The sequence below is a fragment of the Enoplosus armatus genome, chromosome 12 (genome assembly GCF_043641665.1).
Source record: "Enoplosus armatus isolate fEnoArm2 chromosome 12, fEnoArm2.hap1, whole genome shotgun sequence".
NCBI classification, from domain to species: domain Eukaryota; kingdom Metazoa; phylum Chordata; class Actinopteri; order Centrarchiformes; family Enoplosidae; genus Enoplosus; species Enoplosus armatus.
Window position 1 is genome coordinate 23615303 of NC_092191.1, and position 16550 is coordinate 23631852.

Consider the following 16550-nt stretch of genomic DNA (forward strand, 5'->3'; position numbering starts at 1 on the left):
AATGAATACAACAGCAAACAACATTCCTCAAAATGTCAGACTACTGTCTTCCTTTAACCTCCTAAGACCTGGCATCCACATGCGTGGACATCACATTTTGGGTTATACCATAATACTTAATTCTGCTTATATGGAAATTCAAAATTGTCCCCGTATGCGGAACCACATCATGTCAACAGATGATGCTTAGTTTTTTATAATTATCAGGTCCCAATAAGCCCAAATAGCGAAGAGAAATTAAGATAGAGCTTGGGTCTTAGGAGGTTAAAGCAGATTTAGTCATCGGTCAGGCATAGGAGGCACTGAGTATAAAAAACACTGCCAACAAAGTATGAACAAAACTTTTTTTGCAAAGAGCAAATAGATGGTCTGGCACTGGTCCCAGGCCAAACACAGGCTTTGAGTGGTTAAAGAGAGAGAACATTATCATTGGAAAATATCTGTCTAACTGGAGGCAAGGCACCGCCTCAAGACTTGGAATTAGATTGTGTTAATGGCTTTTGGGGCGTGATGTAAAGCTTTATATGCTATCAACGCCCTCCGAGTCCAAATGGCATTGATGGGAATCTTATCGTAATTCAATTTATCCTCATAAACTTTCTTTGTGAGCTGTGCTTCTGAAAACTTGATCACTCGATGGATTTTTGTACATCTAAATTATGTGAGTGGTATTTAAAAAAAAAAAAAAAAGAAGTAATTTTTAAATGCAGAAATTAAAAAAAACAAAAAAACAACAAAAATGATGAAGAAGCAGTCATTCTGTACCATCACCTTCTTACAGTTCGCATCAAAGTTGCAAAAAATTGACACAAAGACATAACTGTGTTTAAATTAGGACACTGCCTGAATGATCATCGGTAGGCGTCCTCAGTGTAAGCCAACGCCTTCCACCCCATTGCCTATAAGCACTTATCCTGCAGGCCAATCTCAGCCGACGTGTCCAGGTTACACCCACGAGATTTATAGTTCTATAGTTTAGCTATAGTTTATCGTGTGATTGTTGATTTTCTCTAAAGTTAAAGCAACGTGCTTCACAGAAAGACCCAAGCAGAAATCTCGGCTTGACAGTGGTGGAAGAAGAAAGCTCAGGGAGGTCCGACAGTTGTGAAGACGTCTTGCCCGGAAGTTTCGAACGTCTACTTTTCCCGAAACAAAATGCAATAAGCGTTTTAGACGTCTGAGATGAACGTCTAGTACGAGTCAAAAGTTTAAAAAATGGTAAATGGACTTCACTTATATAGCGCTTTGCAACTTTCACGGTTCCCAAAGCGCTTTACAGTTCAGTTCAGGTTTCATATACCCCCTGTGCAACAGCGCTAACCACTGCACCACCATGCCGCCCTATAAATAAAGGTTTTCAAAATATCAAATAGTCTGCACTAACTAAAGGTTATTTGTTTATCAAAACAGTTCCCATTCCCCAAAGGTATGTCTCCACACAAGATAAGAGGGGTCTCAACCATATCAGTATGGATGGTTTGTAGCTCAAATCACATTTTCCATGTCCACATTCCAGCACATAATGTCTACGATTACATTGTCATCAACACAGCACGCTGCTCTATTTAAAGGGCAAACCCAAACCTCTGTTTGGGCTGAAACTAGATTCATACTAGATGCAGGGAGTAAACAATACTCCTCCTCCTTAGATACTCTACCTACCGTACCTAGGTTTTGATTTAGAGTTCAGCATTATCAACAACACTAGACAGATGTATTACATAATCAGGCCACATTGTGCTTTGCATTTTTCCATTTACTTTGTGATACAGAGCAGCACATAGCTATGGAGCTTCCTGCAGCCCCATTTGTGAAGTATTTCATGTTGAGTTTTCATTAGAAACCTTTATCTTGGTGTTTTAATGTGGAAAAACCCCATGCTGCACTATGAGAACAAGCGCCGTTAGACCGCCAGCACTTGGCTTTCAGTGTGGTCCACGTGTCACACGCGGTAACTGTGGCGTGCCCTTTCAAAATGCACCTCGAATATAAACACAGCCTGGCCGCGTTTTAGCCGGACTAAGTAAGGTTTCCCTCCAAGTTCATCTCAAAACAAGTCACACTCACGCAAACACGGCTGAACTTAGTTTGCCTTTAAAAAGCTTTGCCTAGGACATACTGTCCGGGGGCCTCTGACTAGCTGCTTTAGTATGGTGTTGCTGTAAATGTGATGAGTGATGAGGCCAGAGCACGGTGACTTTCTGATGCTTGGTGTTTATTTTAACCAGGAACGCCAGCCAAAATGTTTGTTCCACTGATGCTGAGCAGACGTGAGAGCCGTTCTCGAGTGGTGCATTTCACAGAGAGAAGCCAACGTCCCCCCCCCCCCCCCCCCCCCCCCCCCCCGGACCTCCCATGTGCTGTAGGTTGCCTGTCTTACGCCAATTATGGTCATTATTACATTAAGCTGAGAACTGCCCCACCAAAGTCCACTACGGACTTGATCATCAACTTTAAATATCTAAGCAAGCCTTCAGCTCCATTAGAAATAATGGATAGTAATGGATAATAAATAATAATAAGCACTCAGTGTGAGAACTACACCACCTATGTAACAGTCAGTTAATGACCACATCAGACCTCCACGCGGGTATCAAAACCACACATCACAGTACGGTGCAATACAGCCGACTAAACAAATAAGACATAAGGGATCCACCTCCTTTGTCTTTGTCACGTTGAGCTGCAGGCGGTTCTGCTCGCACCATGTGACAAAGTTGTCCACGGCAGCCCTGCACTCCTCCTCATCACCCTCACTGATACATCCAACTACTGCCGAGTCATCGGAGACCCTCCGAAGATGGCAGGCCTCTGTGCAGCGGCTGAGGTCCGAAAGAAAGCTGCTGTGCTTATATTATAGAGGTGCAGCATGGAAGCTGCTGTTGTGTTAAGTTTGGGGTTAAGGTTAAAGTTCTCAAGAATATTTGGTTATATCCTAAATTTATCTCTAAATTATAAATTAGGGATTAGGGCCTTCGAGGCGGGCCCAGTGTAAAGCCAAGCGAGTGTCCTCAGACCGTCAGAGTGGACCTCCCCTACCGCACACAGATATTCCTGCTGATATCCGGTCGTCGGCACAGAGTCGACTATATAGGCCCTATAATATCCGCGTTGGGTGGGGGGTTTATCGGTTATGGCATCTAAGAACCTCTTCAAGGCAATTGATCATTTAGGCTTGATTTTGTGGTCTGACATTGTGAGAGGAACGATGCGATGGATGTTTCGTACTGTAAAGTGTGAAACCGGCACTTTGTCAATGAGAGACTGGCGCAAAGCACCGGAGAGTGTGATCTAATAGAACAACAACCATCAACTAACAGCCACAGTGACCATAATTGAACCGACAACCAACTTTGATCAATCAAAAGATCAACTGAGGAAGACATGTTGGCCCCGAAGGAGACCAACATGCTAAAAGCTGTCTGTCTCTCTCCAGGCACGTTCCCACTTACCTGAACCAAACCATTGCTGTTTCTTACCTGTCCACCGGATGCCCACTGATCATTAATAAAAACTTAATAAAAATTAAGACCACTACTGCTATAGGCCAAAACAATAGGAAAATTAAGTGCGGACTGTTAAATATCAGATCTCTGTCATCTAAAGCTGTATTAGTAAACGAGCTAATATCAGAGAATCATATTGATCTACTGTGTCTGACAGAAACCTGGCTGTGTCATGAAGAGTATGTCAGCCTGAATGAATCCACTCCGCCCAGTCATACTAATACTCACATCCTTCGAGGTACTGGCCGAGGAGGTGGAGTTGCAGCCATCTTTGACTCAAGCCTGTTGATGAACTCTAGACCTAAACTGGATTATAACTCATTGGAAAGCCTCGTTATGAGTCTCTCACTCCCAACCTGGAAAACACTGAAGCCAGTCTTATTCGTTATAGTCTATCTCGCTCCAGGTCCATACTCTGAATTCTTATCTGAATTCTCAGAGTTTTTATCAGGTTTAGTCCTTAAAACAGACAAAGTCATTATCGTAGGGGATTTTAATATTCATGTGGACGTTGATAAGGATAGCCTTGGTACTGCGTTTACCTCTTTATTGGATTCGATCGGCTTCTGTCAGAGGGTACAGAAACCCACTCACTGTTTTAATCACACCCTCGACCTGGTTCTGACATATGGACTTGAAATTGAACATCTAACTGTCTTTCCACAGAACCCTTTGTTATCGGACCATTATTTTATAACTTTTGAATTCCTATTACTGGACTACACGCCATTAGGCAAAAAAGTCTACACCAGATATCTATCTGATAGTGCTGTAGCTAAATTTAAGGAAGTGATTCCATCGGCATTAAATTCAATGCCATGTCTCAATACAACTGAGGACTCATATGCTAACCTTCGTCCCTCTCAAATGGACAATGTTGTTGAGAGTGCTGCAGGCTCAATGCGATTGACACTTGACTCTATTGCCCCTCTTAAAAAGAAGATAATAAAACAAAGAAAGTCGGCTCCATGGTATAACACCCAAACCTGCAAATTAAAGTAAACAGTGCAGAAACTTGAAAGGAAATGGCGCTCCACCAAACTAGAGGAATCACGTTTAATTTGGCAAGATAGTCTTAGAACTTATAGGAAGGCCCTCTGTAAAGCCAGAGCAGCCTATTACTCATCATTAATAGAAGAGAACAAGAACAACCCCAGGTTTCTCTTCAGCACTGTAGCCAGGCTGACAGAGAGTCACAGCTCTATTGAGCCATGTATTCCTATAACCCTCAGCAGTAATGACTTCATGAGCTTCTTTAATGATAAAATTCTAACTATTAGAGACAGAATTGATCACCTCCTGTCTTCAGGTGGTACCTTACCTTCAAACACAGGAATCTCAGAAATAGCTGTAAAACCTGATGTATATTTAGATTGCTTTTCTCCCATTGACCTTCACCAAATTACTAAAACTATCTCTTCATCTAAGCCATCAACTTGTCTCTTAGACCCCGTCCCAACCTGGCTGCTCAAAGAGGTTTTACCTTTAGTCAGCACTTCTTTACTAGACATGATCAATCTGTCTTTATTAACAGGCTACGTACCACAGTCCTTTAAAGTTGCTGTAATTAAACCTCTTCTTAAAAAGACCACACTTGATCCAGAGGTTTTAGCCAACTATAGACCTATATCTAACCTCCCCTTTCTCTCCAAGATCCTTGAGAAAGCAGTCGCCAACCAGCTGTGTGACTTTCTACATGACAATAGGTTGCTTGAGGACTTTCAGTCAGGTTTCAGAGCTCATCATAGCACAGAGACAGCACTGGTGAAAGTTACAAATGACCTTCTCACTGCATCAGACAAAGGACTTGTCTCTATACTTGTTTTGTTAGATCTTAGTGCTGCATTCGACACCATTGACCATCATATCCTATTACAGAGACTGGAACATTTAATTGGCATCAAAGGAACCGCACTAAGCTGGTTTAAGTCGTATTTATCAGATCGATCTCAGTTTGTACATGTGAATCCTCCATGTACGCCAAAGTCAGTCATGGAGTTCCACAAGGTTCTGTGCTTGGACCAATACTATTCACCTTATATATGCTTCCTTTAGGGGATATTATTAGAAAACACTCCATACATTTTCATTGCTATGCAGATGATACCCAGCTATATTTATCGATCAAGCCAGAAGAACCTCATCAGTTAGCCAACCTCCAAGCATGCCTTAAGGACATAAAGACCTGGATGACCTGTAATTATCTGATGTTGAACTCAGACAAGACAGAAGTTATTGTTCTTGGCCCTGAACACCTCAGAAACACAGTATCTAAGCATATTGTTACCCTAGATGGCATTGCCCTGGCCTCCAGCGCCACCGTGAGGAATCTCGGAGTTGTCTTTGATCAGGACATGTCCTTTAACTCCCACGTAAAACAAACTTCACGGACTGCCTTTTTTCACCTCCGTAATATTGCAAAAATCAGGAAGATCCTGTCTCAAACAGATGCAGAAAAATTAGTCCATGCATTTGTCACGTCTAGGCTGGATTATTGCAATTCCTTATTATCAGGCTGTCCCAATAAGTCCCTGAGGACTCTCCAGCTGATCCAGAATGCTGCAGCACGTGTACTGACAGGAACCAGGAAAAGAGATCATATTTCTCCTGTATTAGCTTCTCTGCACTGGCTCCCTGTAAAATCTAGAATAGAGTTTAAAATCCTTCTCCTCACCTACAAAGCTCTTACTGGTCAGGCACCATCATATCTTAAAGAGCTCATAGTACCCTATTACCCCACTAGAGCACTCCGCTCCCAGAATGCAGGGCTGCTTGTGGTTCCTAGAGTCTCCAAAAGCAGAACAGGAGCCAGAGCCTTCAGCTATCAAGCTCCTCTCCTGTGGAATCGGCTCCCAGTTTGGGTCCAGGAGGCAGACACACTCTCTACTTTTAAGAGTAGGCTTAAAACTTTGCTTTTTGATAACGTTTATAGTTAAGGGCTGGCTCAGGCCTGCCTGGACCAGCCCCCTAGTTATGCTGCTATAGGCCTACACTGCCGGGGGACTTCCCATGATGCACTGAGCTTTCCTCCTCTCCCTCTTCATCTTTGCACATTCATCACAGTCCAATGCATGTTACTAACTTTATTTCTTCCCCGGAGTTTCTTTGTGCTTTGTCGACTCGTAGGTCGCTGTGGATCGTGGTCCTGGTACGCCTGGGTGCTACTGCCATGGGCCTGCCTGACTCTCATCACTACAGTTATTATGTTTAGTCGTAGTTCTGTCACTATTAAAGCTCCTATTATTAATCTCAGCTAATATTACAGCTATTTCTACTGTTAGTGCTGCCATACATCTTTGCCTACCTATCTGTCTGTCTGTCTGTCTGTCTGTCTATCTGTGTGTCTCTCTCTCTCTCTCTCTCTCTCTCTCTCTCTCTCTCTCTCTCTCCCTAAAACCCAACCGGTCAAAGCAGATGACCCCCCCCACCTAGAGTCTGGTTCTGCTCGAGGTTTCTGCCTCTTAAAAGGAAGTTTTTCCTTGCCACTGTCGCCAAAGTGCTTGCTCATGGTGGGAACTGTTGGGTCTCTGTAATAACATTATAAAGAGTCGGCCTAGACCTGCTCTATTTTGTAAAGTGTCATGAGATGACTTTGTTGTGATTTGGCGCTATATAAATAAAATTGAATTGAAATTGAATTGAATTGAATTGAATTGACCTTAGAGCCTCCCATCCCGTGCAATCACCTTACTCCCCTCACCTGAGCTGTCCCGCGCAGGGGCAAGAGGCCTGGGAGCTGGAGAATGGAACCGGTGGAGCAGGGGACCTCAGGCAGTCGGGCCGGAGGCAGGGCAGACGGGGGGGCCGAGCAGGTCTGGCCTGCATTGCTGGTGACGTAGATGGAGCCGGGCAGGAGGATGACCACACTGCTCTGGAGGTCTGGCACTGTTCTTTTTTAATTTGTCAGAAGGTTCAATAAGCACTCCACTTTCCAAATAAAATTCGAATTTTCCTGGCAATCATTTCACGGTTCAGGCTTTTACGGGGGCCTAAAGTACACCTTGTTGACCAGAGACTTGAACTTGACCTGAACTGTTTAAAGAAACAGCGTCCCAAACATAATGCCTCCGCATGTTTAATAGTCCCGAGGTATTTCCAGAAAGAGGCCCCCAGTTGTTCCCTGACCTCACAATTATTGGCCCACACGTGGTTCACTAAATATAGCAATCCTGCAGCAGCACCTGTTGGCTCTGGGGCTTGACAAGAGAGGAGGGGAGGGGGGGGGGGGCGACAACAGCGTTTGTCTTCCGAGATTAAAGTGGCATAATTGCTTTCGCAGTTAAGTGGGACCCCCCCCTCCATCAACAGCACATTTACTCAAAGCTCAAACTCACCTTCTATTACATACCAGAAGGAAATGTGGTAGTTTTTTTTACTCTACTACATGATTTGACAGCTGTAGTTACTTTTTAGATTACATTAAAACATGATTATTGTTATTTACATAACTTTTCGAGCAGCTGAAGAGGTCAAACATCCATTTATTTTTTTTTTAAACTAAGATTAGAGTTGATTCTCACTGGGCTCACTCTGCCGGCTCCATGGGTTTACTGGTATAACACCTCTCCCATTCATCTCGCTCTGACGGTTGACTTCCGCTGTGGCGTAAATGTTTGCGCAGGAGCTGTCAGGGGAGAGGGACTACTCTCTGGACTACAACGCGTGCGGAGGACGTGGTGCGTTCACTGGCTCGGCAGCCTCCGCGCACGCTGACGCACGGACGGACGGACTCACAGCCGCGCGCTCTCCTAGACAGGGCTGTCGGAGGAAGAAGAAGAAGAGGAGGAGGAGGAAGATCCAAGGGGAAAACAAGAAGAAAGAAAGAAAGAAAGAAAGATGTCAGTGGCGGTGAAGAAAGGAATAAGCGCAAAGGCCGAGTCCAGAAAATGCGCGGCGCGCTTCTGGAGGCTCTTTCCTCACCTCCTGCTGTGTCTGTCCCTGGTGGCGTACGCGGCGCTGGGTGCGCTCATGTTCCAGCACATCGAGGGAGGGAGCGTGTCCACCACCCGGGAGGAGTACCACGCGTTCCTCGGCCAGATTGTCCGCACCGTCCAGAACCTCACCGGTAAGTGCATTGCTTTTTGGAATACTTTCTTTCCACTCCAATGCTGATACGTTAAGCTTGGACCCAGGCATGCGCACTCCCTCGTTGAAATGTTAATGGCTCCATTACTCCCAGTCCCGATTCATCTGCCCCACAATCAAGGTGTTCTCTTTATTTTCAGGTAACGCCACCCACACACGTCAATACATAACGGAGCAAGTGGAGGTTGAGATGCAAAATGGCTTCAAGTCCATATGGCTCCAGAGACCTAACAGGTGGACCTTTTTTGGCTCCATGTTCTTTTGCTGCACTGTGTTCACCACAGTTGGTAAGTCAAGTGTGTGCCTGTCATACCACACACCATACCACCACCCGGGCCGCCATATAGTTCCCCTTAAATGAGCCTACTGGGACAACTAGGCATGGCCAGTGACCGGTCACTATTCACACGTGCTGCTACATATGCCATGGCAATGCCAGCATGGGTGGGGGCAAGGGACGGTCCAGCAGATGCGGTAAAACACAACAGAAGAAGAAGAAGAAGAAGAAGAAGAAGAAGAAGAAGAAGAATCTTATTGTTATTTGAGGAACATGGCAAACGTTGGTCCGGTCACCCGCAGAAGCATCGGCAAAGGCGGCCGCAAACGCGTCGCAGGTCTCGAAGACGCCACCTGGAGGGGAATTATAACCCCGGCCCGGTGGGAAAACCTGCAGGGTCACCTGGCGGGAAGGGGAGGGCCTGAGGAAAGGAAACGGTCGAGTGGCATTGCGGAGAATGTGGGAGAATGTGCGGCCTCTGCTGCACCATTTCAACACGAGGCGTTTACGAGCTAGTTCATCACGTGGGCTCGGGGGTTAAGGCACGGCATGAGCTAAGATTAAGATTAAGATTAAGATAGACTTTATATTAATCCCACAGCGGGGGAATTTACAAGTCACAGCAGCAAAGACAGAAAGGTGCAGAAACACACAGCAGACAGGCACTGTGTCAATAAGAATTAGAAGTATTTTTTTAAAAAGAAAAACAATATACAAATAAGGAATACAGATATAAAAAATATGGGGGACAAAAATAAATGTATACACAGAAAATATAAAGGCCTTTGCTACCTCCTTTGGCGCTCTGAATCATTTTCAGCATGCTAAAACTGAACAGACATGTGTCTTGTCAAGCCCTTAACTCAGACCTATTCCTCATCACCCCCCCCCCCCCCCCATTTGAACTAATGAGCAGATTGTGATTGTGAACACATGGATCTCTTGCTAGGCTAAATAGTGATCAGATCTATAGCAGTTTCGTACTTTTGTTTGTAACATACAAAGAAAAATGGATAAAGGCGTCTTCTTGGTGTGCAGTGTACAAGAAGGGCATAGAACAGAGTTTGATGTCTAATAATAATAATAATAATAATAATAATGTTTTCTGTCTCAGGCTTTCAGTTTTATTAAAAAATAAAAAATAAAAAAAAAGAAGCCCTTTAACACTCAATACATGGAACCTTTTCAATATGACACGTTTGTTTAACTCAAAAGCATGTTAATAAGGCAGCCATCTACTTCAGCCTGGCTCGTTTTGCAAACGGACGCTAAAAATGCCTGACAGAAAAAAAAAAAAGAACAAAAGTTTGTTCAATGTAAAACATTTTGCAGTTGCTTGCCTCATTTTTTAGGCCTTACTACACGGGCTCACCCCTTCCCCCACTGCGAAGGATAGCAGCAGCAGGGCAACAAGGGAAACTACCAGAGGGGGACTGTGTTATACAATACAGACCGAGCAAGTTTGGTCAAACAGTCTTCTCAGTCAGAGAAGTCTACATATTGAATTAAGAGAGCGTACCGATTACCTAACCCTTTCAACAACTTAAGATGTGGCTTAAAGCAAACCGAACATGCAGTCAGGAGTGACCCTACTGCCTCGTCTCTAGCACGCGTCTGTACATACTCTCATTGTTATGGTTACTCCCGTGATGCATCCGTGTTATTGTATCGTATTATTTTGCAGCACTTGAAGTCGAAGTATTGCATTGACGACATGGAGCACTAATTGGTTTACAGCCCGCCCAGGGACTGCAGATGAAAATGAGCTCATTAGCTCACATTTACATTGATGTGTGAAACCGATATGTTGATTCGCCTAGAAATGAAATCATGCTTACGCGTGCGCAAAGATGGGACGGGGGCAGACGTTGCAATTGTTTAAATATCTTAGCCGTTTTTTTGTTTTTTTTTGATAACGCATGATGAAACGGCAGGGCTGAACATTTTTAGGGAAAGTGGGGGAGGCGCCAGCTGAGCGGAGAAGTGGAAGTGGGAGTGCGCTATTTGGGAAGCCCTCACACTCTGGGAATGAAAGGCCTGATCTGTAGCTCTCTGTGTTATCGTTCAACTGTTTTAAAGAGCGGCAGAGCTAAGAAGAAGAAAACGCCTCTGGCTACGCCTGCTTTTTGTACGGTAGTTGTGTATTGCTTGATATGATCTCGACTTTCTCAATTTGACCTTTCTCAGGTCATGTTTGCAACCTGCGTTTTACATTTTGCAAGCACAAAAAAAAAAAAAAAATCCACTTTGGATGCGTTTTGTGTGTTTTATGGGTCCAACATGCTGAGACAGTGCGCCAAAGTGAACAAAAATAATTGTCAGGTCATACAGGTGATGTTGTGCAGAAGAAAAAGATACCAAACACTGGTGTATAAAGGCAAAGTATTCAGAAAAGTCCAAAATAGCCCGAGACCTCTGAGGGTAACGTGCAAATAAAAAAAAAGAATTTTTTCGACATATTTCACAATCTCATGGTGGCACTAGAGGAAAAGTCAGGGGACGGCAAAGTCACTGGGATTCGTCTTGAAGGGGTCGTGAATGTCAAAATGTAACCGCCAGTAACTGTTATAGATATTTCTGTGGTGGCCAGCCGACCGACCAACATTGCCATCCCAAGCGCCACACGCCGCTGTCGTGGTTAATAAAAACTCCAAAAGCGCTGTTTTCATTGAACTCCGAACAATCGGAACACAAGGGATTGCAGCTGTGATGGCAGTGACGTTCAGATCATGTGATCTGTTTCATCCTCACTGATGCGTTTCACTACCTCCTCAGGAAACAAAGGGAAGCCTGCCTGATACATAATGAGATATCGGGCCTTTCTCAAACCACCCCTGCCTACGCCTTCTCTCTCCCCACTTCCACTCCCTTTGCGAGTCCCACGTCAAGGGTCCGCCGCATTAAGCGCCATCATAAACCAATTAGCGGGGAGTGGAAGTGGGTCGTAAAACCTTCCAGCAGCAAGACTGCGCCGATGCTGACTTACCGACCAAAGTTACTCCATGATGGGTGCTTCATGCTTTGGATGGTTGGAGTATCTGAGCCACTGAGAGGCTTACGGTCGCTGCATGTTAGTCCCTGTGGGGCTAATGTCCCGTTGGTTACGCACTTAGTCTAGTCGGCCCGGCCGTCCAGGAGCTGATCTGCATCTGTACAGAATGTGCTTGCTCAGAAGTATTTACCTCCTCTGTCTGTACGTGACCGTTTGAATACATGTGAATATTTCTGGAAATTGACGTCAGGGTCAGTGTATGTGTGTTTTTGAAGATGTTTTTTTTCTTTTTTTTTGCAGATGACTAAAATTATATTAATATTTTTTTTGGGGATGGTTTATAATGGCCAAAAGCCTTACAACCAGTGAACTTCACTATTGGCTGGAAAAGTTTTAGTAAAAGTAAAAGTAACCACACCACCAACACCACACATATTTGTTATTTTTTTCCTCTTATATAGTTAGCAGTTGTTGGAGCCAGCAGTTTTTTTTGTTGTTGTTGTTGTTGTTTGTTTTATCCTGACCTGCAGTTTTGGTTGTTGAACACCAGGTGGAGCATTAACATAGAAAAGCCCGAGGTGATGAGACTCCGTGTTAGCGTCTCAGCGCGTCTTTGCGTCAGCATGTGAGCTGTTTGTGTTGGAATTAAAGGAAAGAAAACGTCACTGTCATCAACTATGGGTACGTCGGCCTGTAAATAAATAGATCCCAAAATCCAAAGATGCACGGCGCACTGGACATTGGTTTATTCTCAACCGAGAACACACGTCCGAAGAAGTTATCCCCATTCATTTTATTGAAAGTCACTACACAGTTCAATTGTATTTTTCTATGACATTGTTTCCCCAACATGAGGATCTAAATACAAAGTTTGTTTCTTTTTGTTGTTTTAAAAAAATCCTTCAGCCTATAAACTGGCCCCCCCGTCATCACTAAAACACCCATATTTCAAACAAGGACCTCAGAGTCCTCAGTTGTGGCGTGATGAGGTGGGCTCGTAATGACTCCATGGCCACAGAATAGCATCATCGTTTCAAACAAGTATATACTCATTCTGATTTTTTTTTATTATTTGTTTTTTAGCCATGCTCGCGGTGCTCTTGGCGATGGCAGTGTTGGTCGGTTGGTCAACTATTAGATGGATCGTCATGAAATGTTGTACATGCATTCATGTGTCCCGCAAGATGAACTGTGGGGCTTAAACGTCAGCATGTTAGCATTTAGCTCAAAGTACCACTGTGCTTAAGTGCAGCCCCCCAGAGACGCCAGGACGGTTGGAGACTCTTGGTCTAGATTACATTTCCACTGCTTGTGGGGGGGTTTTCTCACTTATTAGTGATCCACTTTCAAATGATTTTTTTCCTTTATGTTCTATATCATCTGCAGGGGCATGCCTAGGGAGTGGCCAGGTGCCACCCTATTATCCTAAACTATGATGAAACTATGACTATCGGGGGGGGGGGGGGGGGGGGCTTAGTTCGAATCGACTGTTTGACAAGTAAACCAGACTTTGGTTCATGAACAAATGTATCTTGGGCTGTGTTACTAGAAGCAGCTTGTAGCTTTCGTGCTTAGCATTTTCCTTTTGTATGTAGCCTACTTTTAGAGCTATCATTTCTTTTTGAGGACTCAAACAATAAAGTATGGAATAAATGTGTCCGGGGGGCCACTCTGTTGGGTTGTGATTGGCAGGTGTTTCTATCTTTAAAATTTAAACACAAGAATGTGAGCGACCGTAGAGCTGGTAATCGGCGTGGATATGAGAAGTTTTCCTGACGTGATTTGATGCGTGAGAACCTTGTGAAGATACATTAGGAAGTCTACATTCACTTACAGATAAGTAGTTAAGGGAGGCCAGTTAATGGCTAATGGCTTAGCAGCAACAGGAAGCCCACTGAACTCACTGAAGACACAGAACCCTCAGAGGAGAATGCCTTTTACACCACCACAAAAACCTTTTTAGAGGCTGTTAGAGGTTTTCCTGAATGGTGTCCCTTGACCTGTCCTACCGACGAAGACAAAGTGGTTTCAATATGACAATGTCAAAATAAAAACACAAAAACAATATGGAAACATGGTAGTACAAAACAATGTGGAAATGCATGCCGAGAATGACAAAGAGTAAGAATATTAATAGTACTGTTGACTCAGCTGGCCTGACCATGCTGACCCATTCTGGAACTCCCTGGTGGTGTTCCCAGTCCCGCTTCCTTGTTAGTGGCTGGGGTGGACATGTTGTTGTTGTTGTTGTTGTTGTTGCCGTAAAAAGGTAGAATTAGGATTAGCATGAGTGTATATTTATCTGTTGCTGTTTTTTTGGGGGGGGGGTTGACAAAAAGCAAGTTAAAGGATAGTTCCGGGTTATTACAACTAGGGTATTATTTTCATAGTCATTTCTACCTGTTATGATAACGTTATACTTAAGACAAGAAACACAAGTGGTCAGACAATCAGACCTCAGCCAGTTTTTATTTGGTGGTAAAACCACAACCGAGTGCACCCAATATGTAGGTAATAATCGAATCATTGCACTGTGGCTGGCATAGGAAGTGGGTCTGAAAACTGATGGATGTTTACAACATACAGTTCGCCTTCGCTTCCTTTCCTTTCGGTTTCCTCTTCGGTTCGTTTCTCGCCTGTCTGATCATCTGACTTCTCAGGTTTTTTGCACTGCTTGGCTGCCGTTTTTAGCAAGCGTTCACTGTGTTCAAGGTTCTCCAAGCAATGAACTTGGTGAATACAGTGTTAATATTACAGGAATGATACTTAAATGTAGATGTTTCTTTTTTATAGGAGTGGCATTCGAGTGAAAAAATCAGTATTTTAAAATTCTTGACATATTGTATCCGACAGGTCTCTGTCACTTAAATGCATATCTTGCCTATACAGATCACATATCGTATATATACAGATCACTTATGAGATGACTTTCTTGACGAGCAGAAGGATTTAAGCTGCTGAATTCATGCTAAAAACGCATACCTTCTGCCATCCTGTGATTGGCCCATTTTGGTTTGTGTGCCAGGACCCACCTTTTCAAGTGGTCTCGGTTCGGTTCTTTGGTCTGCACCGGAGTTCAATTCCCAGCTTTTCAATTTCCAGCACCCCAAATAAACAGAGCCAAACGGGGAAAAGGCACTCTGAGTTCATTGAAACTGAACCAATCAGGTTTGATGTGAAATAGTGCGAACCAACCACACGATCATGTTTGCAAGGACTATGTACTTCATGTATGTAATCCATTGCTATAAAATTCTAAATTGTATGTGTAAACTCCACTGAGCACATGATGAATGAAAGGCCGGTTTAGAGAGCTGGTGGTCATATTTTCCAGAATTTGACACTTTATGTTGTTACAAATAATTTATTTTTGGTCGAAACATTCTTACACCTGTGGTTCAGCATTTCCAGGTCCATTAAACGTAACATCTAATGTGATTGCTGTGGTTAGGAGTACAGTTTGAGTGTGTCCTTGATTGTCCTTATCCCCTAGAAGGATTTGAGATGTCTCACAGTACTGAAGTGTCCATTTTCTCCATTGTTGTTGCAGGGTATGGGGAGATCTTTCCAGTTACCCTGCCTGGTAAGGTGGTGTGCGTCTTGTATGCCATGGTGGGCATCCCCCTCACGCTTCTGGTCATCCTCGATGTGGGAGACTTCCTCGCATTGCTGATGTCCAGAGCCTACGTCCGCATTCACACCCTCTGCAAAATCCTCCACTCCCACACCTGGCCACCGTGGAAGGCTCGGAAGAGGGCAGGGGACATGAGCCTCCGGGCACTGGAGGACGGTACCTTTGTTTTCAGCCACGACGTTGTGGTCCGTGAACCCCTCGACATTCGGCAGGTGCTGCACAGCCAGGTGGATGTACGGCACAAGTCCACCCAGCTCCAAAACAACAAAGAGATCTTCGAGAAGATTCTCGCCCGGGAGAATTTACTTAGAAAGGGCCCGCTGCTCCGGGCCCTCTCGTGCCCAGAGCTAGACCAGCTGCCACCACCACCTAAAGGATATGCCATATGGGACTTTACAGGGTTAGGGGATGGAATGGAAATGCTGGATGTACCCTTTGTACTGATCCTTTTCTTCGTGTTTGCCTACATTCTGTTTGGTGGTTTGATTTTGCCGTTGTGGGAGACCGAATTCAAGGGCTTCGACCCCTACTACTTCTGCTTCATCACGCTCACTACCATCGGTTTTGGCGACATTGTACCCAATCATCCCAAGTACTTCATGCTCACCTCGCTCTTCATCATTGTCGGCATGGCCATCATGTCCATGGCTTTCAAGCTGAGCCAGACGCGGATTGTAAGCTGCTACCGCCAATGCATCAAGTTCATCAGCAGGGGAAATATGGAGACTTTCAGAAACGCCGAGAACGACTAAGTCACCAGGAGAATCTCGGCCTCGTGTCCAAGAGTTGTACAAGCTCACAGTCCTGGTTTTGACACGGGCCCCCGAAACGGGAGTCCGTGGGAACTTGTCCAGTGCGTTCTTTGTGCTGGCTGTTCAGTTGCGAGCATGGGCAAAATTAAAAGTGTGCATGTATCAAAAGCTTTTGTCCAGCGAAGGAGGGTGATATTCAAAATGATTCCTGTCAATAAGAAGTAGTACTATATGGCATTCTTGCAATTGTACGGCCTTAAACCACCACAGAGGGTGGGCGTTTGGTTATAAGTCGGAGGAAGTA

General features: G+C 44.4%; 1 protein-coding gene across 1 annotated transcript; it reads left to right on the top strand.

Moving 5' to 3' along the window:
* The first annotated feature begins 8342 nt into the window (after nt 1-8342).
* On the top strand, nt 8343-16246 carry kcnk18 (potassium channel, subfamily K, member 18). The gene is made up of 3 exons (XM_070916632.1): nt 8343-8571; nt 8732-8878; nt 15411-16246. The coding sequence occupies exons 1-3, from the start codon at nt 8343-8345 to the stop codon at nt 16244-16246; spliced, it is 1212 nt and encodes a 403-aa protein (XP_070772733.1).
* Nucleotides 16247-16550: the final 304 nt, after the last annotated feature.

What these genes read in the sequence shown, in the direction of transcription:
- kcnk18 (XM_070916632.1), top strand. Translation starts at nt 8,343, where the DNA reads ATGTCAGTGGCGGTGAAGAAAGGAATAAGCGCAAAGGCCGAGTCCAGA. An exon ending in CACCGTCCAGAACCTCACCG is followed by an intron (nt 8,572 to 8,731) that starts GTAAGTGCATTG and finishes CTTTATTTTCAG; the next exon opens with GTAACGCCACCCACACACGT. An exon ending in CACTGTGTTCACCACAGTTG is followed by an intron (nt 8,879 to 15,410) that starts GTAAGTCAAGTG and finishes TTGTTGTTGCAG; the next exon opens with GGTATGGGGAGATCTTTCCA.